The sequence below is a fragment of the Halyomorpha halys genome, unplaced genomic scaffold, assembly GCF_000696795.3.
Source record: "Halyomorpha halys isolate HHAL.00 unplaced genomic scaffold, Hhal_1.1 Scaffold1659.1, whole genome shotgun sequence".
NCBI classification, from domain to species: domain Eukaryota; kingdom Metazoa; phylum Arthropoda; class Insecta; order Hemiptera; family Pentatomidae; genus Halyomorpha; species Halyomorpha halys.
The window spans coordinates 1-23,202 of record NW_027108329.1 but is presented as its reverse complement, the minus strand read 5'-3'; the positions used below and the strand labels follow the sequence as shown (position 1 = coordinate 23,202).

At 30.8% G+C, this 23,202-nt stretch overlaps 1 protein-coding gene across 1 annotated transcript; it reads right to left on the bottom strand.

Moving 5' to 3' along the window:
• Window positions 1–7,048: 7,048 nt before the first annotated feature.
• On the bottom strand, window positions 7,049–21,931 carry LOC106690320 (muscle M-line assembly protein unc-89; the record flags this gene model as incomplete). Its single annotated transcript, XM_014435723.2, is given in 6 exon segments — window positions 7,049–10,235; window positions 12,486–12,651; window positions 15,769–16,078; window positions 19,690–19,862; window positions 20,878–21,005; window positions 21,819–21,931. Coding segments are annotated over 6 exon segments (2,443 nt in total), but the record flags the coding sequence as incomplete, so codon positions are not given.
• Between the last annotated feature and the right edge of the window lie 1,271 nt (window positions 21,932–23,202).

Genomic DNA, 23,202 nt, shown 5'->3' with positions numbered 1-23,202 from the left:
AAATAAAAACATAGATTTAATTAGCTTCCTATATGTATCTACAGTCTCTGAATAAACATTGAAGTCATATTTTAGTAATCTACAACTCTAAGAAATTGAATGAATTTTAACAATTTCCTTGAAAAAAATAGCATTTTTTATACTGTTATTTCGTGGTTTTGTAGTGATTTGTGTTAAATGTGCAATAATTATCTTTTTGAAATTTAAAATTGTCATTAGCCAAATGCAACTACAATGTTTTAAAATTTCATTTGAAAATTTATTTCTTTATGTTCCAAACTTAATATTAAAGACTCTATTTATTCAGTGGGAATTTAAAATATTAATTTTATCTTTTAATGATTAATTATATTATGACATCAAAGACATCCTTTACGCCATCCAAAATTTGTAGTGAATGTGAATGTATTGGTTGCTGAGTCCCATACTTGTTGATGTTGCATCATATAGTTTATTCCAAAATTATTTTGCTTATATGGCCATGACATAATATTTTTCTTTTTTTACAGTTTAGTCTGTTATATTGATAGTTCTAATTATTTAGAACATGATGCTTATAGCATATTATTATAGTTCTTTTTTAAATATTAATAACAAGTTCATTTACTTTCAGTTGACAAATTTATCTTATAATCTAATTTATTTAAAAACACTTTTATATTTTTGCAGTTCTTTAAAATATTTTTATTTGTCTTAGTTTGTGTGTAATGAAGGAGGGGAGAAAGTCATTAGTCAAAGAATGAGAGTAGTTTAAAGGTTTTAAAAAATAATTAGCATTTATTAATAATTTAAAAAAAAAAGTTTATCTATATACATAACTTTAAAATATTTGGTCAGAAGACCGATGAGTTCACAGGAGATTTAAGGTCTACTCAGTACTGACCTGCATGGTATGTAATTAGTTAATATATTTAATATTACAATGTCTTATCAAAATACAAAATCGCTAGAGAAGTATTCGGTAAATTATTCCAGTCGAATCTTAGCTAAAATGAAGTTCTAAATCAGCGAAAAGAACTATCCAATTAAGTAGATTCAAACAGTGCAGTAGTTATAGATTTTGAAAAAATTACACTTTAGATCTCATTATTTAATTGAGAACAGTCCAAGAGCTTACAATAAATAAGTTTTGATTCTCTAGAAACAGGTGTAAGAAAACAAAATCTTACCTTTGACTAAATTAGCATATCACTTGGTTTGTGTAAATAGTGGCACATCTGACAAAAGAAAAAGTTTTGATTTATTTTTGAATTGGATGTATTCAAAGGATATTACCGTAGACTGGGATTATTTTGATCACAGGGGAAGACTGACCCAAAGGTAGTTGGGCTATCACTAACTACAACCTAGGAAATAAGTCAAGTTCCAAATAAAAAAAAACTTTTTTGTCAAATCTACCACTAGGAAACAGTGGCGATATTTTAAATTTTGGCACTTAAAACTTTTGTTGAGGATTATGGACTGATTCATTGCTATTTCCTTGCAAGCTCCTGTCAGATAAAGTCAAAAAAGAATATCCTTTAGGGAGAAAAATCGTTTAGTTAAGTTGTGTTGTATTTTTTTTTAGAATTGGATTATCTCAAATGATTCACATATTATGTGTCTGAATATTATAAACTGGCGCTGTAACGTGTTTGTTCGTCTTAGTCTTAATGGAAATTTATATGGTGGTATTAAAAAGATAAAAATAATTACATTTCATTTTTAAGACAATAATGTTGATATCAAGTTATGGTAAATGACAACTGGTTGAAAGTAAAATGTTTTAATTCACAAACCATTTAATATTGTTGAAGTTTTCATTTCGCCAGTTACCATGTTTTACGAGTTTGCAGTCACCTAGTGTGAGAGCAACGCATCACGAAGGCAAAATAAGCTAAATCACTGATTTTCTTGGACAATTTTAAAAAAGGTAAAATTCCAATATCCTAAAAAAAAAGTGATTCAGATCATCCATCTTTACGTATATACATGAAATCGTGATAGTTTCCATACTTAATTTACAGAAACTAAACATTTATTTTAAATCCCTCAAATTAGTTTGTTAGTAAAATACTAGAAAAACACTACTCCATTTCTCTTTAAATCTATTTCTTATTTTCATTTTTCTAGAACCCTATTCCTACACTTTTATCAATAATATTATGGAATATGAAGTTTATAAAACATAGAATGATAATTTTACTACACAAAACTGCTTCACTCAGAACATTTTCATAATGTAGCTTGTCATATTCTTTCTCCAAGCCCTTCAGTTCATTAAAGTATGTTTTTATCATTATCAAAATGATATTTCTTATCATTTTATCTTATTGAGAATCAATGTAAATTTGATATTGCGTCTTTCGGAAGCGCATAGCGAGATGTCCTTCAGTCAGATTGAAGATGATTCCATAGTTCAGGTATAAATACCTAAAATGTAATGACTAGTATCTGAGCAACCTTGAGAAGGTTGGACAGTCCAGTGACCTAGGACAGTACAGTGACCTGGCCCAAGCACGAAATATTTTTGATGGTAAAATATCCAAGATCCTAACAGCTAACTAATGTAAAAAAACAAGACAAAATGTATTTAAAAAGATAAGGACAACAGAAAATGGCATGGAGTCAATAATTAGATGTTTCTGAGGATGGCGAAAACTAACTCCAAAACATCAACCATGAAAAGTTTATTTAAAAAATAAAACAAATATTACAGGTCAAACATGAATTTAATTCAAAGTAAATTGAGAAAATAACTTTTTTAATTCAATTTTTTTTTTTAAATATCAGTTTATCAAATAAATTAATGACTTCAAAATTCATCAATTTTTAGTCAAAGATATTGTGACGTCTTTAAAATTCAATCAATAACCTTTGTTTTGACATTTATGGGTAAATAAAAATCTGATCAGACAACAAAATTTTCTGTAACCACCTTACTTAGAGATGAAATTAATTGCCTATACGTCTCAAAACAGACATTTCTTTCTTATCCAGAACGGCGACATTTTCCCTTACCTTCACATTTCAGATATATATATATATATATATATATATAACCATACAGAAACGAAAACATTCACCTACTCCCTTGATTAATTTTCAAATTTCCTTATATTTTATATTTATTGTTTATAACTACTAAAATTGAGAGTTGGTTCATTTTGTCTAATAAAGAAAATTAAGGGTAGTTGAAAAATTGGCATTTAAGCACTGTCACACTTTTTCAGTTACCATAGGACATAGCTAATATTGAAGATGACTTTATTCTGTATAGAAGAATCTTTAGATAAAACTTTAGTTTTAGAGAAAATATTAAAACGTCAATGACCTGTAGTGAGTGAGTGAGTGAGTGAGAGAAAAAAAATAATACAATTTAAAAATTTTCCCCCTGATTTTCGCTTGTGACTAGAAAAATAACAATTTTACAGAGATAGCTAATGCATGCAAAGTTTTACACTTAGGAATACTTTTTTATTTATTGATAGATATTACAATCTGCCACACAGTTATGCCCAATAGGTAATAGTGATGAATGATCTCATACATACTAAAATAAAATTAAATTAAAAAAAAATAAATAAATAAAAAAAAACCTCTCTTAAAGTATAAACAAACAAAAGAATAAACAAAATGAGTATGCAAAGTTAAAGTAGATAAATAAATCTACGAAATACGTACATTTCATTTAATTTTTAGCTTGTCTGCCACGCTGCTAGAGCAGAAGTCGATGTATCACGAAGTATATTAGGAAATAATCATATCTATTTCTACGTGTTTTTTGGAACTTCTTCAGCTTTTTACTTATAACTTGACACCCGGTTGAAGAGCGCTTAAGAAAAGCTACTTTGTTGTTCTCTATGAAAAACTCCCTTCTAACTGTCCAACTGGAGCTAGGTATATCTGACATTTGTAAAGCAGTTTCAGACTTAATAACATTGATACTTGGGCACAATCGGACTCTTAAAAGGTAGTTTTTATTGGTTAAAAGTAAATCATTTTGCATTTATTAATCTCTTTGAATAATTTTTATCACAGCTTTTGCAGTTTGAAGTTCACAACTAGGAATGACATCCCCTCCCTAACCATGGCTCTGCACCTAAAAGCTTAGTTATAACTCCTTTCCTCACAGTTCAGAATGTAATTTACTTGCTTTTCTTGTTATTATGGTTTGGTTAAAAAAAAAATATATATTTATATATTTTTTTTTCTCTCAAAGTATGTATGTTCTATGCTGCATCATTTGAAGATCTATTTTGAGTGTTTCCCCATATAAAACTAATTCATAGAAGTTTTCAAGCAATGAGTTCCATAGGAAGAGTAAGTTCCTACGTACCAAGTTCAGGTAGTGGATTTTCCTGAATCTGAGATGAAATTATATAAAACTTATTTTATAACATATTCTGGGTATGTCCTTAAAAATGGTATAAAAAGGATGGAATATAAAAGGTCAGTTATAACAACTATAGGGGCATTACAGGAAATTTAAATAATTATTTTCTTAGGATGTAGAAGACCAGGATGCTTCAGATGAAGTAACAATTTACATAACCTTGAAGTTGATGGCCTTTTGTTTTGTTTTTTCCTTTTCATCGCGATCTCTGCCCTTTATATCGAAACTGAAATAAAAATTCCACCTCCTGAATTCCATGTATCTATATTTAGAAAAGCCAGTGTTTTATCAGTTTTAATGTAAAACAATATAATGTCAAAGTGGATTACTTGCGCCAGATTTTGTATTTTTTTTTATATGTTTTGATCGACCTGCATACAGGAGTTTTAAGTCTGAAATTTATACCTCAGCTTCCTTATAGTATATGTTATAGAAAAAAATGGCTGTTATCCGTGTTTATATTTATTTTTTTAGTCAAAACTAATTTTAAAATTGGTCAGTGTCATGAAAATGGCGACATAAACCTTGATGTAGATTTTATTTAATTCAGAAAAGCACTTCATACAAGTTACTGCACAACATTTAAAACCTAACAGATAACTGACTATAATAATAATGAAATTATCAATTAACAAAGAGGCATGTAAAGAACATCAAACATGGTACTTACTACATGATATAGAATATCACATCATACTTACCTACTCTAAAAAGTTGCGTAATCCTTGAGATATCGAGGAGGACGTGGAGACTCTGAGACCGTGGAATTGTTACTGTTTATCTGCTGGATCAGTTTGAACCTCCGAGAATTTTCGGTATTCATCTCCTTCAGGTATCGGTGCGAGATCACGAATGGAGGGAGTGACGGATATAGTTCCATCGATGTGACGGATACGCGCATATCCTGCTGTATTTGCGTGGACGAGTTCGATTAAATCGTCGTATTTATTCGATTTGGTATGTTTCAAACTAGGATGTCTGAACAGTAGTTCGTGAGAAGTTTCAATTGTGGAGGTACACTGGAAAGACCTTACGGAATGGAGTGCTTCCTGAAAAAACCTATTCCCAGTGGGTCGTTGGGAGTAGTCGGATCTTATGAGAAAGAAGTACATTCTTCTAAATAGTCTAATAGTACCTCTCCACCATTGACCACACCACGGGGAGTGGTAGATAAATGACTAGAGGCTTTATTATCCTAATGTTGCTAAGAATGACGTTAGCTCCTGGGATATGAAGGAGCTCCCGCGGTCTGAGTGGTTAAAGGATGACATTCCAAAAACCCTAAAAAGTCACTTGTTTGTCTATAACTGTTGCAGCAGAGGGTAACACTGGGGAAGAAAACATGTGGAAAGGAGGCTACGTTGGGTTTTTGTTGGAACAGGAAGCAGTGTAAATTCTTTCAAGCTTGCGAGAGGTGTTTTGTTTTCTTGACTGAATACTTAATACTTAGATAATGGCCCTTACAGTGATTTATGGTGCTGTCAAAGACGGCTTCTGATCTAGTAATAGAATCTAGTGACCCCTGGATGGCAACTTTCGTGGATCTGTTTACGCTTGGTTTTTCTAGGATCGAGCCACATACTCTGGACATTGTATCGTTAACACCGTTTTCTGTTATATAGGAAATGTAATTAAAATACGAAAGTACAAGACGCCAGCGTTGGATCTTTTCATTTTCTATAACAATCTTCCGTTGAAAAGCAGCCACTCCGTTCGTGACCCCAATAAGAATCCTACAAAATTGAAGTTGTCCATCAGCTTCACTTGCACTTATTAGAATTTGCTCAATTATCCCCCTTTTTTCTCTCTCACCCTTTAATTAATTTTATTATTTAAACAAAAATATATGTATACGAAATAACACATAGTACATAATGCACATAAATGTCCTTTCTCTGCCTGAAGGGGATTTTAAGGTTGGTTATTATCAATTACCCCTCCCAGGGAGCAACACTTTTAAAATATTTGCTTAAATGGGAAGAGGAGACTTTTAAATAGCTCAATTGACCAATATTTAAACAGTGCCTTAAATTGAGAAACGGCATAGCTGGATGCCCTCTGATAACTTATGTATTCAACATATAGGGTTGTTTATGTTCGCCATGAAGAAGTCTGCTATCTACATTAAAATATTTTGCTTGAGTCCTGCCACCACCAACTGGTACTTCTGCGGTGAAGTAGTAGTGAAGGATTGCATCTATATGTAGCAATCATAAAGTGGGATTGGTTTTGTAAAAGAATTGCATTGGTTTTTCATATGAAGTATAATAGAATTTTTATCAGAGTCCATCTTTGTGTTTCTGTAACTTTCCTATTAAAAGACAGCTAGTTAAAATTAAAAGGGATAGTATCCTGTGAGATAAACTTTTAATGCCATTAGAAGAATAGTGACCATTTAATAAGAAGGTTAGCTGGAAGTATCTGGTGATGGTAGTGAAGCTGTCCCTTCTGGTTCCTTACTGAAATCTGTATAAATCAAGAATGGATTGACAAACAAATATAAACAATTAAATTTTTATTAGAAATATATAATTTTAAAAAATATACAAAATCTTCTAAGAAACAAAATAAAAATAATTGTTAAAAGTTTAGGAAAAAATTAAATAACTTCTTTGGTAGTGTCATCTATGATAGACAGGATTAGTTATTGGAGTAAAATATTTTATTAATTAATAACTTTGAAAACTCACTGTTGTTTATTTCACCAAAAATGATCACATTTCAAATCTCTCTGTAAGCATACTGGATTAATAACTGCATCTGCTAAATAAATATTACCACAACATACAATCTTTTCTAGGAACTAACAACCTATGTGTTTTTTACTCCTATATAATTTACACATGACGGAGAAAACCAAATTGATAGCACAATGAATCGATTCGTGCTGCTACAGTATCCTCAAGTATGGAATAAATCTTTGCACCTTTCACTACAACTGGTGTGCCACACTGTGATACGAAACTTCTGGAGATACATGGTTATCCCTTAAAGATATAATGTAACCCATTTCGATGGAACATGTAATAATAAACATTTCATAGGAAGTATAATTGAGTGTTTTAGTTAGAAATAAGCTAATTAAAATAAAAATAATTAAAACATAAAGGTCTTTTTATATTATTAGGATAATATTATTATAAATATAAGATCCCTTCCACATTTTTTTTTTTTGTGATAAGGTTAAAAAGAAAAATGGTTTGGAAAAAAAAGTGTTTGTATGTGTCTCAGAATAGTGAAAATTAAGTTAAAATCATTTAATTAAGTATGCTAATGATAAATAAGTGAAACATATATGACATGATATAGATGGAGTTTTATTATAAATAAATGTTCATAACATTGTAATTCCGATCAATGAGATAAATCCTAAATAATAATGTATGTTTGCATGTGATAAAAAAAATAATCATTCTAATGAGGTTGAGTTAATCACATATTATTAATTTATTTCTTTATGCTTCCGAACAAAATATGAAATTAAGAAAAATAAAATATAAGATAATAATTTTTAAAAAATAGAAGTTTTCAAATATCAAGGGAGAGGAAGGGTGTGTTTAAATTCCCTTCCTTTCTCTCACCATATCAATTAAATCTGCCTAATGCATTGTAAATAAATTGAATGAAAAATTGATATAAACATTTGACAAAGTGAATGAAAAACATAGAGTAATTCGATAGAGACTCAGCAAAATTAAATCAGTTTGGTTCCCATTTTACATGACTGGAGTGGTCTACAGAACTTGTATACTTGAGAGTGAATGGATGGTTGTGTGATAAATTATTTTTTTAAATCAGCTAGAGGGATTAATATGACGGAGAAGAGCTTGATGTCCTTGGTATGGACCCACAGTCAAGGAAAAATAAGTGGGCAAGCTGACACCCTTAGAATGAGTGTACATTTATTTATGGATTTTGAACTAATGACTTCATAAAAAATTACTAGTAAGACCCACAGATTAATGTCAAGTAGTGGTGTATGGTAACCATTTCAAATTAAAGTATTTATCATTATTAAGTTTTTGTTATTGAAATACTGTAAAATTAAAGAATATTAATTATTGCTGTCTTCCATTTCCTAATTATTCTTATAGAGAAATGTAATTAATTATCAAGGATTTTCAATATTAAGGAGACAAAATTTACTAACATATGTAAAAACTTGGTAATTGTTTAATTTAAAAAATAATATGATAAAAAATATTTAGCCTATCACAGACATAACTGGCTGTAATGATTTGAAACAAGTTAGTTACCATTATTATATATATAAACAGGATATAAATACATAAATAATACAAATTAAATTATTGTTCATGATTTTTTTTCTTTTGCCAAGGAAGTTTAACATTTTTTACTGTTTCATTAACCTGGCGGTAAAGCATCAAGATTAATATAGGAATAGTGAGACGTGCATCTTTAAAGAAATAAAGCCAACAGGCAATTAAAAATAGAAAAAAGTCCAATAGATACTCCATGTACTGTTTTGATTTGACTTCAAGTGGCTTTTTAACAACTTTTACGTTATTGATTACTTCTTGAATTTCTATAATTTCCTTCTCTTCTGACTGTGTTTTTTGTTGATTCTGATTTAATGCTTTAAAATTATCTTCTGTTGGTTGAAATTTGTTCTCTTCATTTTTCTCAGCAGCTGCTTTTAATTCATCATAACTAAGATACAATTTTGAAGTGTGTTTCTTACTCTGTCCGAATTCCCTGACAATGTCACTATATAGGTTTACTATAACTTTGGTTCCTTCTGATTCCTCTGTGGACTGTACTTTTTTCCTTCTGTTTCTGGCTACTTCCCCAGCCTCCAGGCCAATATCATTTTCATGTTGTAAAAATATTCCTTCTTTTTCTTCTTCCTTTTCTTTCTCTTCAGGTTCTTCTATTCTAACCTTTTTAAGACTGTAAACAGATGCATCAGGTCGATCAGACTTTTCTACTGACTTTTCTCTTGTTTTAAGAATAGGCTTAGGAATCACAGGCAAGACTGGGGGTTGATGTCTCTCAAAACTATCTGCAGAGGCAACAACTACTATGTTTGGAGATGGAGAACGAGAACGATCCATTGAGCGTTCAGGAGTAAGTGATCTTCTAAATGGTGTGGAAAAATCTGGAGAATTTTTCCCATCCATAAAACTTTTTCTTTTTAATTCTGGTGAATCAATTTTTAAAGGTTCTGGTTCTTCATTAATAGTTATCATCGGAGGTTTGTAAGGGACAGCTAATGAATGTGATACACTTTCTTGACTCATATTAGTATTACTGGGAGTCATATTTCTGGGATGATAAGTATCTTCATCAATTTCATCATCTGAATAGTTGGAAGATATTTTGTCACTTTCATCATCTGAATGTACTTTCATGTTTGTCAAAGCAGTGTACTCTTTAAAACACTTTTCTAAATTTTGAAATCGCTCAGAAAATTGATCAGCTCTACTTTCTCGTTCTTCTAATTCATCACTTGAGTCAGACAGACGTTTAACTTTTGATGGGGAATTTAGCTCCATTTTAAGTTCTTTAGCCTTTGTTAAAATATTTTCAATAGACGGGAGGTTATCTCTACTGGAAATAAAGTTTTCCTTAGTTTTTGAAGATCTTCTTTCAAAACTTCTTTTCCGCTCAATGCCATATCGTTGTTTCAGGTGTAATTCAGCTTCTTCTTCACTTGCTTCTTTGTTGAACCTAATAAGAGCCAATTCATGCATTATTTCAGAAGAACTAGCAGACAATCTTAATTCTTGAAAATCAAAAGGTTCACAGCTGCTTAGTTCGGGGGCAGAAAGAGAAAGTGGTGGTGCTACACCAGCTTCTGATTCAAAGTCATCTGGAGAGAGTACACTTTTATCTTCTCCTATAGAAAAATAAAAATTATATTATTAAATAATTTTTATTTATTCCCTTCAATAAAACACAATTGAATAAATAAATTATATAATTAGAAACCTACAGTGATAACCATAGTAAACTAAAACTTTTGTGACAAATTTAAGTGTTCAAGAACATGAAAATCTTAGGACAAATTAATACTCTAAAAAATTTTAACATAATACAGAAAAGTTCATTCTACAAACATGTTCTTCCAACAGTAAGAGGAAACATAATATTCAGTTATAGGATTCATAACAATAATAATAATAAAGTAGTTATTGAATAATTCTATTCTATACCAGCTAAGTGGATATGCCAAGAAATGAAGGATGCACAGTGGAGTGAGGATGACCGAAGCTATTTCTGAAATACAACATGACTACCCAGTAATCAGGAGGATACTCTGCCGTTCTTGAAATCTAGTAACTAATGTTTTCTTTGTGGCCTTTCTGGGTTTTTATTCTTAGAAGTCAAATCACACTAAATTTTTACTGGTCCAGATGCTATTTGTATTAAAATAATAAAACTATATTCAAAAGATATCCATCCTACTAGTTTTTCTAACAATGTATTACAATTTTTCTTTTCAGAACTAACAATCTTTTGGAAAAAGCAATTATCTCCTGACTAAGGACTACTGGTACTGCAGGCCAACATTTATTTTTATTACATTGTAAAATTTACAAGTGAAGGATACGTTGCCCTTAGGCAACTTTCGTAAGTTAAGAATTTTAATGGATGGAACAAAACTGAAGTTATATTACAGTGGCGAGTTTAAATGAACAGAAGTAAAGAATTTACGGTAAAAAAAAAAAAATGTCTGCTCACAACTGAAAAACCAGACGGTTTTTTTCATCATAGAAATAATTAAAATTTTAATTATATAAAGTTCATATTACATACAGATAATCTGTCCTTTCTAGGACACCTAGAAACCCCTTTATATCAATCAAAATGTCCTAATATTTCTAGGTTTTTCCAAAACTTGTAATATCTTTTCTTTTTTTTTTTCTCTCTTTAATTTTATTTTCTATTTTGCCTGTCAGCAACAAAAGTTTAAAATACTTCTATTATAGTCTACTACATTTTTTTTTTTTTTTTTTTTTCAGGATAGTCATAAAGCTTTATCAGATTTGCTATTTCTAATCAATCCTTCTTTACCTTCCATTCTCTATTCATAAACATTTCCAAGCTTCACAATTCATAAATTCTTACTTAAGTTTTTATTTTTGACCAAAAGATTTTCTAAAATCTACAAATTATTGATTATTGTTACTATTATTTAAATACTGAAGACTTCGAAATATATTTACCCATTTTCCCTCCTTATTTATAAACAGTGTTACTCCAAATTATAGAAGACAGATCAAATCAGTATTTTAACTAAACTAAAAATCAACATTGACAAGATCCTCTTCAGGAAACTTTATATTTAACAAATCTCTAGATGAAAAATAGATGTCCTCATTCCTCCTATCAGTTTATACAATACTTAATTTTCTTTCACTTACTTTGTCTATGGCTGTACTATACTACAAGGGCCTCTTGGTTGGACAATTGACGTTATGAATTGCTTAGTAAGTTGGAACACCTATCTGTATTTTTACAAGATTATTGTAAATACTTATAATAACTTTTCTACTAACACTTTTTTAGCTAAATGGAAATCTATTTTCTACAATAATCTAATTAAGGCTGTTTGTCAAGCAAGATGTAAGCTACATATTAACTATGCTAGAAATAAGGGGGATACCCACCAAAAACTAAGTTGTGTTAGACAGACACTTTGTTTTGAAAAAAGTTCTCACAATGATTTTAAAAATCAACACAGAAAATCAATATCAATGGTTTATTCATTAAAAAATATAAGATGGGATTCCAAGTATTGTGTATTGGTTATGCCACATCTGACATGAGCAAGAAGGTAGAAAATTTGTCACTTTATTTTGTGAATTAGAGGGGGAAAATCCAATTACATTGTACAAATATACCTTAGTAATAATATATATCTTTGTTTCAAGAAACAGTTTTATGAGATATTATTTACACTAGGTAAAAATTCATGTAGGGACACAATAATAATTAGAGGGGAGGTATTGGTATCGAACCTCCTAATTTTCAAAACTTTCATTACTGTCATTAATTACTATTGGTTATCTTAGATTAGAAAACTATGTTACAACATAGTGACTACATAAATAAAAGGCTTCTAAAAAAAGTAATTATAATTTACCTTGATCACCATTTGACTGTTTTCTTTTATTAGGTAGTAAAACAAGCATCATTTCTGAACTGCTGTGCATTTCATCATCATTAGACCGTGGGCTAAGTTCTTTTTCCCACCTCCAGCCAGAACTGGTTGATTTACTTTTTTCTTTTTCTTCGATTGGAGAAGAAGCCTATAAGATAAAACATTTTTCATTAGAAGAAATAACAATATTAAATGCTAAACAGTAAGATAGGTAACAATGATAAGTTTAAACTCTGTTATCCAAACTTATTGCTGGAGGTGGATGTTCGGGAAAACTGCATAGAATAAAAAGTTAAAGACCAATACAACCTAAATAGATTGTAAATCTAAGAATAGTTTACTAATACATGATTTGATCAATAAATGTGTATATTTTTTAATAGTGTATCTATTTTCCTGTACTATTAGCACCTACCTTCAAGGTGTTAGGAGCTGTTCTTGGGTGTGATCAGCTAAAGACAGCAACAATGAGTGAGGAAACATTAAATAGGGGATATAGAGGAGTTGATGAGGCAGGTAGAGTTAAAAAACAAGAGCTGAAATTGGGCAGCTTTTATTGTCCAGAATGAAGAACTTAAATTTTCTTTGGAGCAGAAAACTCAGTCACTTTAGTCCAGGATTGTACATATATTCCATAGAGATTTCAGAATGGGTAGAGATCGTCAGTGAAGGTATCTGGCCTGACCGGGTGGATCCGCAGAGAAGTATTCATGGGAATAAGTTCTGGGTATGCAACAATTGGAAAAAGTGGAGGCCCTCTTTAAAAAAAGGGAAAAGACCTACTAAAGGACATACGAACATTGTTAAAATTAAGAAGTAGGGGAAGGGAGGACTAACGCATATATGCTGATCGCTGCAAAGAAGCAAGTATCCCAGCATTACTTCAACTTGCCTTCTCAGAGATCATAAGTAGAGCGGCAAACCGTCCTACTTATGTTATGATCTAGGGTGGAACCCTCGGAACATATGGAATGAACTACGAACCCTTGGAACATATGGAAAGAAAAAAACTACCAACTGAGAAAGTGTGAGTGTTGTACTGAGACCGATGTTGAAGACCAAGGATGAGGATGGGCAATTACAAGGTGCAGTCCTGTCATCAAAGCACACTGGGTGCTGGGCTGTACCTTCTCCCAAAATTATTTTAAAATATAAATGAATACCCAAACATGTAAAGAAAAAGAAAATAGAAAAGTTGTTCAATTAACAGCAATGGCATATGTACTATCTCTTTGCTGCTGATAACCCTGTATGCTAGAAATGGCTTGTTAGGGGTATAAAAAAAAGTACCTACTTAATATAAAGCAACTACTACTACTACTAATACTAAGCACCATCAACCTAGAATAGCTTGCTAGCATGATAAAGGAGTCAACGAGAGAGTAAGCGATAGAAAGCCACTTGGGTTCAGATTTTTTTATTTGTCTTCTAATTGAAAATTCGTATCATCATGAGTGAGTAGATTACCAAGGAGCTGTTCCCTGGCTAGGGAAAGAAGAAAATGGAATCTGAGAGGAGAGACAGCTAAACATTCTAAATTTACTACCAATCTAAAGAGAATTTTTTTTGGGTGGCAGTGGATGTAGGACTGTCATCAACGGAAAACCAAGTTTTATCATAAGTGTGGACAGGTAGACTATTGCCTATGGCCAATCAGAGTATCAAATGTTTCAAGTGCAAAACGTTTAAGGATATTCGACAAGTATGGAGGAAGGTTAATACAGGAAAGTCAGATGCGTGTAAGAAAGTTTCACAGAAATTATTAAACAGAAATGGTCATGAGTGAAGGCCTCTGTCTCATGGACCAATATGATTGGCATTAGGAATCGAGTCACTCTCTCCAATACAAGGAAGCATACAATAATAGAGGTCCGGTCCAACAGGAAAAGCAAAATGTTATAGAGAATACAGGTGCTGATATCACCCTTCCGAATGACCCAATTCGAGATGTTTTTCTTAAACTCGGGTGGTGGAAGTACCATTAGTTTAACAGCCTGTGCAAAAAATTCGAGATTATCTAATGTAAACTTTGATACCACTTTTTTGAATCTTTATGGCTTTGCCAATAAAGAAATGAGATTTTTATTCAGAGTTCTATATCTTTAAAAATACCTACAACACTAAATGACTTGATAGAATATCATTCAAAGTAAAGTAAATTTGGCTCAATATAAATAGTTAAATCACTATTTAAGTTGTTTTTTTTTAATACACCCGGACCGACCATCTTCCTTTTATTAAAGTAAATTCCCTAAAGTATAAGCATTAAAAGAGCTATTAAATGCAATATTTCCTGAGATTTTTGCTATGGTGCTTTTTGGAAGCAACATTTCATAAAAAATGTACTGAAAAATCGGTAGTTAATATATTTATTTTGGGAAATCTATATCTCAGGAATCATACAGATGTCAATTAGCCCTCAAATTAAATCTAGTTTAATGTGCTATAAAGGATACACATTTATCTTTGTAGGAGTAATAGTTTTCACGATATTTTCCAATATAAATTCATAAGATGTTGATGTCTAGTTGTTTAAAACATTTGGTTTATGAAAAACTATATCTTAGGTAACATCAGACCTACAGATATCTGCCAGCACTCAAATTAAAGCTACTTGAATGTAATGAATATAAATTATCTTCATAGGAGTAATAGTGTTTATGATATTTGTTGAAATAAATAGTTCAGATAAAATTTCAAATGAAAAATTCATATTCTTATATCATAAAAACTACTATCCCACAAAGATAAACGTCATAAACTACCTTATAGTACATTATAATAGTTTTAATTCAAATGCTGATAGACATCAGTAAGTCAAATATCTTTATATATTGGTTTTCATAAACCAAGAGTTTTGTTTAAATATCTAGATATCAAAATATTGAGATTTTACTTTGGCAAATATCATCAAAACAACTACTCCTACAAAGATAAACATCATAAACTACTTTGTAGTACATTACAATATCTAATTTGAGTGCTGGCAGACATCTGTATATCTAATATTGCCATTTTTATAAGCAGTATGATTTGACTTTCATTTCTTTATTGGCAATGCAATAACAATTCAAAGAAGTGTTATAAAAGTTTTCATCCCTCTTAAATATTGTAAAAATGGTATTCTAGGAGTGGATGCTTAATAAGATAGATGGAACAAGTGTATTATAAAAAAGGAAAATTGATCTATCATATATTTTATGAATAAAAATGGATTGAGTATTTGTTGGAAAAAACAAAATAAATGTAATCTTTTGTTGTTTACCTTATCAGATGAGGGTGAAGCTCGGTGCTTTCTCTTGGGTGGAATTGGTGGAAGAGAGGGTGGAGTCTCCCTAGGAGGTGAACCCTGGCTATCTTCACTCCAACCTCTTTTGGGAGCCATCTTAACTTTTCGAAGAACTTGATTCGCTAAGAGAACAGGAGATGGTATTGGGCTGTCTTCATTCCAGTCCCCCATAACATTATGTTTATGAGAGTTTTTGGATGAAATTCGATCTGCTCTTGATTCTAACCACTGATCAGGAACATCATCAAGTGTCATCTGTGCTCCCTGTGGTGGGGGTTCCAATAACCTTTTGAATACAAAACATGGATCAATTGAATATTGTACATTAATATAGCCAAGAGTACCAACTAGGAATATATTATATAATTTAAAATTAATTTACTTTTAACAAATCAAGATGGACAAATAACAAAGACTCCAAGTTATGGAAAAAGGTAAAAAAAATACTGCAAATGCTTAAAGCTTGATTATTTGTTTGGGTTTAATGTTCTAATGTACTTCAATAAGCACAGGAAGAGAGGAGGTTTATCCTCACAATACTGTTCAATAAAAGTCAATCCTCCGAGGTCTGATTGAAACACATTGCTTCTAACTCGAGAATGGCTGAAGTGCTGCATCGACAGGCTTGACTACCACAGCTACTGGTATGTTCAATTTATTGAGCTGATAAAAAATCCAATTAACACTATACAATAACGAATATTTATTAAATAAAAATCATACCAAGTAAACAACTAAGATCGATCATTTATTTAAAAGTGACAATTATATAAATTGGTAAAGCTCTATTTCTTAATAGAATTAACATTTTTTTCACTCTTCTGGATATTTTTCCATAAAATTCAAAGATACCACAGCAAGGGTACACAAGGAAAAATAAATCAAAAGATACTGTGAATAAAAGTTAATAAATGGTTTATTAGTCAAAATTAAGTATATTTAAGACAAAATAACATGAAGTAACAATTATGCTGCCTTTCTTGTATTTTGTATTCACAATCCCTTGTTTTCTTCTTTATTTAGTTTAGCGCTTGACTGGATAGTAATGCCTTTGGAAAGAGAAAAAAATTAAGAAATCAAGAATAGATATAAAAAGATTCTAAATCTAAAAATTGTGAAGAAACAAATTAACTAAGTAGAAAGTATTTATTTTAATTAAAATTAAAACATATTAAGCAAAGTCCACAAACAAAGAACATTCTTATCCATCTATATTGGAGTGTAAGCAGGATTAGATATCTGATTCGATCCACATGTACATCTTGATCTAAAACTTACAAACTTACTTCAATTACATTTATTAAATACATTTTCATCTCATGAATTCTGCATGGAATAACAAACAGCCTTTGGAATTCTCCAATTTCCTTTTACACATTTTGATTTTTAAAACCATTAATAACAATTCTTTCTTTAACATGAAAGACCACATTACATTTCGTGTTCAATAGAAATTATAATGGACTTATCAATTTTCACATTCGGTTTTATAGATCTAGAGAAAGGAGGTAAGGGGAGGCAATGAGCTATTTCAAGGCAAATTGTTTAATAGTATTATACACCTTAAACTTCGATGTGGTCTTCACAAAATTAACAACCAAATTAAATGAGAGAGAGAATTCGAAATCCCTGCAATTGAAATGAATAAGTGACATGAGCCTAATTAACAATCTCATGATCACAATTTATAGAAAACTACAGAAGATGACAGATGATGCAAGTTTTGTTAGTAGCTCTTATCGACAGATATCCAACTTACATGTCACAATAAATAAAAGTAAAAACATAAAACAAGCCAATAGAAATAGTGACATCTCTAAAAGTGGATTCACATAAGACGTAACACTGCTAATAACACATATTATATTGATGCCTAATATTCACATCAATCAATAGCAAGACTTTATTAACATTACTATTTATCACAAAAAAGTAGTAAAATTTGATTTTGTTCATATTGATTCATTTTTATGAACCCTATTTACCAGTGTAAACTATTTAAATCAAAATGTTATAAAAATTTTGTCGGAAACAGCAATGTTAATAACATTTCATTATTGACCAGTGTAGAAAAAGGGAATTAATAAATAAATAAAGTAAAAATAAAAAGTAATAAATAAATAAAGTATTGTTTACATAGTCCTAATAACAATGTTATTGTTACTGGTTACATTTTGAGGTAAACTTTTAATATTTCAATGCAACTTCATTCTTAAGGTTTGTTTACACTGATAAATGCACCTTAAGAATACTGCTGATAACTTGGTGTCTAGATAGATGTACTACTTTGGATCATGCCAAATAATCATGAAACCAAAGTGAGTTCTTTAAGCATTCATTGTAAATAAAATACTAGCCATTTTTCGAATATCTTTAAAAAAATCTATAAACAAATATAAAAAATTTCCTACTTTACTTTTAATGCTAAGCCAACCTGCTACACCTCCAGGCAAGCTCTAAAAATAGTTTCAAAATACTCCTTATAATTATCTTATATTCTTAAAATCTTATCTTCTTAGATTAACATCATCCTATAAAAATTTTATAAATAAGTATAAAACATTTTCTACAAAGTGCCTATATTACGTTTAATCCTCAGCCAACCTCCAGCAAAGCTTCAAAAAAATTGTTCAAAAAGCATCTTATACGAAAATCTTTTCATTTTTTTCCTCTATTTTAAGGTTTTCATTTAAGAAATATAATGATTAGATATAAATAGATTATATAGATAAATTTAATACTCATAAAATAGTTTATTAATACAAAAAATTTATTAAAGAAGAGTTTACTATACAATATCAAACATAACAAAAAATAAAAATAAACCAATGAAAAATTGTTTGCTATATGCTTGTTTCAAGTTTTGCAATAATTTTGAAAAATGAAAATAGAAATGAAAAATTTAACATAAAAATTATAGAAAACATATTTTGATGATAATTAATTGATGATAATAGTTAAGAAGTTTTAGAACTGAGGTACTAATAATCTTGAAATTTATTGAAGTACGGCAGAAAAAAAACCGGGCGGCATACACAAACTAGTACTGTCAAAAAAGTTTCTTTCCTTACTTTTTTTAATTATTATTTATTTGTACTTCCTACTGTCTTTCAAGCCTTCTCTATATTGTTTATGTTATTTTCTTACCTCTCCCATTAGTTTTATAAAGGTTGAAGTCTTCTTAGTAAACATAGATGATGGACAGCATGAAAGGACTAATTCCATCAGATAATCGACATTCTGTGATGAACATTTTTTTCCAAATGTTCATGTAAAAAATCATCCATGAGTTTACAAGAGCTATATAATCAATTCAATAAGCTCAATAATCAATTTTTCATACCCCTCAAATCTTCTTCACTCATTTCAGTGAAGATGATTCAAGAGACATTAGGCCACTAAGTTCAGGCCTTTTTTGTTTTATTAAAATCAGTTATACAAAGTAGTCTAAATTTCCTACTTTGGTGTGAGAAGGTTTAAACAATGTTCAGAAACTGTTTATGATAACAGTTTCTTTTTTTATTTTAGAGTCCAAAAATTTCATCTGTTTTGGAAAAAGATCGGATATACTTTTTCAATTTTTTCTTAATGTTCTGCAGTATGTTATTTTTCAAGATACAGCTTATAGTAAACTCAAATCAAAATTATTGGTAAACAAACCACACTTTTTTATCTAATTGAGTTATAATATTAAATTAAGGAGCAGGGGACGACTAATACCATTAGTAAAGGATTTAAGATTTGAAATACAGCAGCTAATGGGGTTAATTAATGTGGACAACCCCCTGAAAATAATTTGTTTTAATTATAAAGATCCTACTTTACTGAATATACACCTGCTGGTAGGTTTTGGTTCATATTTAATGAAACTGGTTTATATTCAAAGCATTTACTTACCCCCTTTTGGGGTCAGGTATAAAAATTGTATCTGATTCTTCACTTGGATCACTAATTCCATATGGGTTTTCAGCTTTTACCCTGAATTTGTATTCTGAACCTTCTATGAGATCTCCTATTGTTGTTGTTAATTGCCTGCATGTAGCTGCTTTAAGCCACATATTCCAACCAATCTACAAAAAATATGAAATTAAAAGAAAATCATTTCTGTAAACCATTATAGATTCAGTTCTCAAGAATAAACTTGTAAAAAGTCAAGCAGTTAATTAGAACTCTAAAAATATGAGAAAATTACAGTTATATTTGTTTATAAATATTTAATTAACTCATTTTAAAACATTTTAAAGAATATTTATCAACATCAAAATTCTTACTCCCTAGACAAGGTAATTAAGAAATCAATAAGAAACACTGAATAAATAATTGCAAAAATTATAATGGTTTTAAGTAGGCTAAAATCAATAAATCTTAAGGCCAAGCTTGCATTTAAATAGATTTTTTTATCTGATTAATTAGCTTAACAATCTCTTTTTTGTCGAAAATTTAATAATGGTTATTTTTAAATTAAGAAATAAACTTTAACAATTTTTAAAGCTTCTGTTGGAAACCAGTTAATCTAGACCTTTTGAACTCTCCTTCAGGAATGCAGAAAAATGAATTTCTAGAATTCCTAAATCTGAAGGTATAAAAAAAACCATGCTGAGTATTTAAGTGACAAACGAAACATTTCTGTTACTGCATTGTCCAGGAAGAAGTTCATAGTACAAATAAAAGAGGAAGTAAATAATTCAATAAGTTCAAGAAACTTGATAAAATTGCAATTTAAACAATTATCAATGTTTATTATATTATATAGAGCAGACTAGCTCAGGGAGTTACTAACTAACTACGGTATGCAAGGAGGTGATTTGTTCATGATCACCCTCACCCACCAGATTTTTCCCCGATTAACGGTACTCATTCTGAGGCTGGATGGACCCCAGAGAGCTCCCTGAACCAACAGGGTGAACTCATGGCTACAGTGAAACAGAAAATAATTATCTGGCAAAGCTGGATTCAAACCCAGGTTCTTGGAGTTAGTAGCGCCACACACAGTGCCTTTACTCACTGAGCTACTCTGCTCTCTATTACAGTTAACAAAATTACGTCATTGTCTATGAAGAAAAAAACATTCAAATTTTAACTTACCCTGAAGTATTCAACAATGTAGTTTCCAATTTTGCAACCTCCATCATCATATGGTATAGTCCAGGCAAGTGTAACACATCTTCCTAGAGTCATAACAACATTCACTTTACCAGGTGGTAAAGGTCGATCTAGAACCAAAAGGAAACTTGTTATAAATCAATCAATTAATTTATCTAAGGGAAGTGACTAATTTGGACAAACAAAATATTTTAACTACAGGGAAAAATCTTTTAGTTTATTTAAACAGTCAAAAATTTTGAATGGATTAAAGTCCTATTAAGTTGAAGCATTTTGGGACAAGCCAGATTGAGATAATATATTTGAAGTAGAATATTTCTTAATTGCATGGCTGGTGCCTAATGTAAATTAAACCACAACCCTGTTAATCCAGGAAAGACAACATATAACAACGCTATGGACTTCTTAAATTAATAGTTGTAATAGTAATGGATTCAGACTATAAGTTGGAGAAAATTCTATCTATTAGAAAAAGGAAATGAAAATGTAAATCTGTACTGCTACAACCCATGAATGGGTCAGGGGTTTGTAACGTATTAAATCAATTGCTGTGCTTTGTATTAGTGCTACCATTGATTTAACTTATGCCAGAAATATTTATGTCAACGTCCAGTCTTGTATTAGCTACTTTACTAACCATATGCTCAAGGTGATTTCTGTTTAAAACTTTATTTTTTACGATTTGTGAATGAATAAATCTCAGCTCAGTTTCATAATTTAATTTTGTACAGTTGAAATGGCACCACTGAACATACATCATGATGAATAAGAATTAGGGATTTTAAATAAAAACTATATGGGGATTGGTAGTTAGATATGTGATTAAATTATATTCTCAGATACATATGTACGAATTGTAAAAAAAAATGAACAAAATAAAATTAATAATTAAACATTTTAAAGCATTAGTTGGGAAAATATACCTGTGATAGTCACTAATAATGAAGCTGTATCCTCTCCAAGGCAATTAATTGCTCTTACTTGGTATTCTCCTCGATCTTCTCTCGTAGCATTGGAAATCCTCAGCATAGCATATCTGTTTAAAGATATAAATAAATTAAATTAATCAAAAAAATACTGTGTGTTTCCAGCCACCTAAGAATTCAAAACACTGGGCACTTTGTACATTTTTTTAATGCCTGATTAGGTAGTATTTCAATATAATACAAAGGGATTCAATATAATATAAATAAGGGATTCAATATAAGTAAGGGATCCAATTCCTTACAAAGTGTGTTTAGTAACTAGTTGTGAGGGTATCAGTAATCAGAATGCACTCACACCGTCATACTGACAGTAGGTATATTTAATTACCAGCACCCCTCCTCCTCCATGTGTTTTTGCTCTCTCTTTATAGGAAAGAGTCTCAAATTTATGCATATACTTTCAGAGAAGCTCAAATAGCTCCATACAAGACATCTAAGAATAAAAAACGCCCTATTTAGTAGGGATTCATGAACAGGAAACTGTACAGAGAGGGAGCAGTTCTACAAATAGTGTTATCTTGTTGACTGTGACTGCAATGTATAATGGACATATTGAAGATTCATGGTTTGGTAAAGCTTGCGAAGAAGTTGCTTAATTGAACTTGACAGAAAAGATTTTGAATATATCTCAAGTAGAGTTCAATGACAAAGAGCTTAGAAATGGGGTGGATAATGTAGTATATCTTTCCAACATAAAAGACTTTCTCAGCAGCATCCAATGGTAGGTAATGATGCCACTGAACTCCCCCCACCTGAATCTCCCAATGAATTCAGCAACTTCTTGTCCCCAAGCACCTCCAAGAAGGTAGAACCGGTTGATACTTCCAGTTCAACCTGGTTAGTGCCACATCAGTTAATTATCCCTAAGTAAAAGCTTTTGTTCATAATCTACATCAGTAAATCTAATAACCCAACAAAACCAAACTCTTAAAAGCATGCTCTATAAGCTACTATTAACATTCAGCCTATTACATCTAAAAAACCTAATAAGTAATCAGTACCAAGCCCTTTCAAACGTGCTCTGTCGGCAGGAGTATTTCAAAACAAATACCTCAGAATTAGGTACCTCCTGGTCTCAGTCTGGGTCAGCTTCCTCATCTCCTGGTGGCTCGCCGATGTTGGGTGGTCAAGCCTTTCCCATCGTGAAATGAGTGGGGCCCACCACCTCCTTACACCCGTAAATTAACTCCCTGAAGAAGGGATAATTCTCTTCTTCTACCAAACAGAGAAAGTCCGACTCGGCGAGGGCGTAAATAATGGTCTTTCTCGACAGTCTGGCTCGGTGTTCTTCCATGGCAGAGCAATCTATTATTACGTGTTC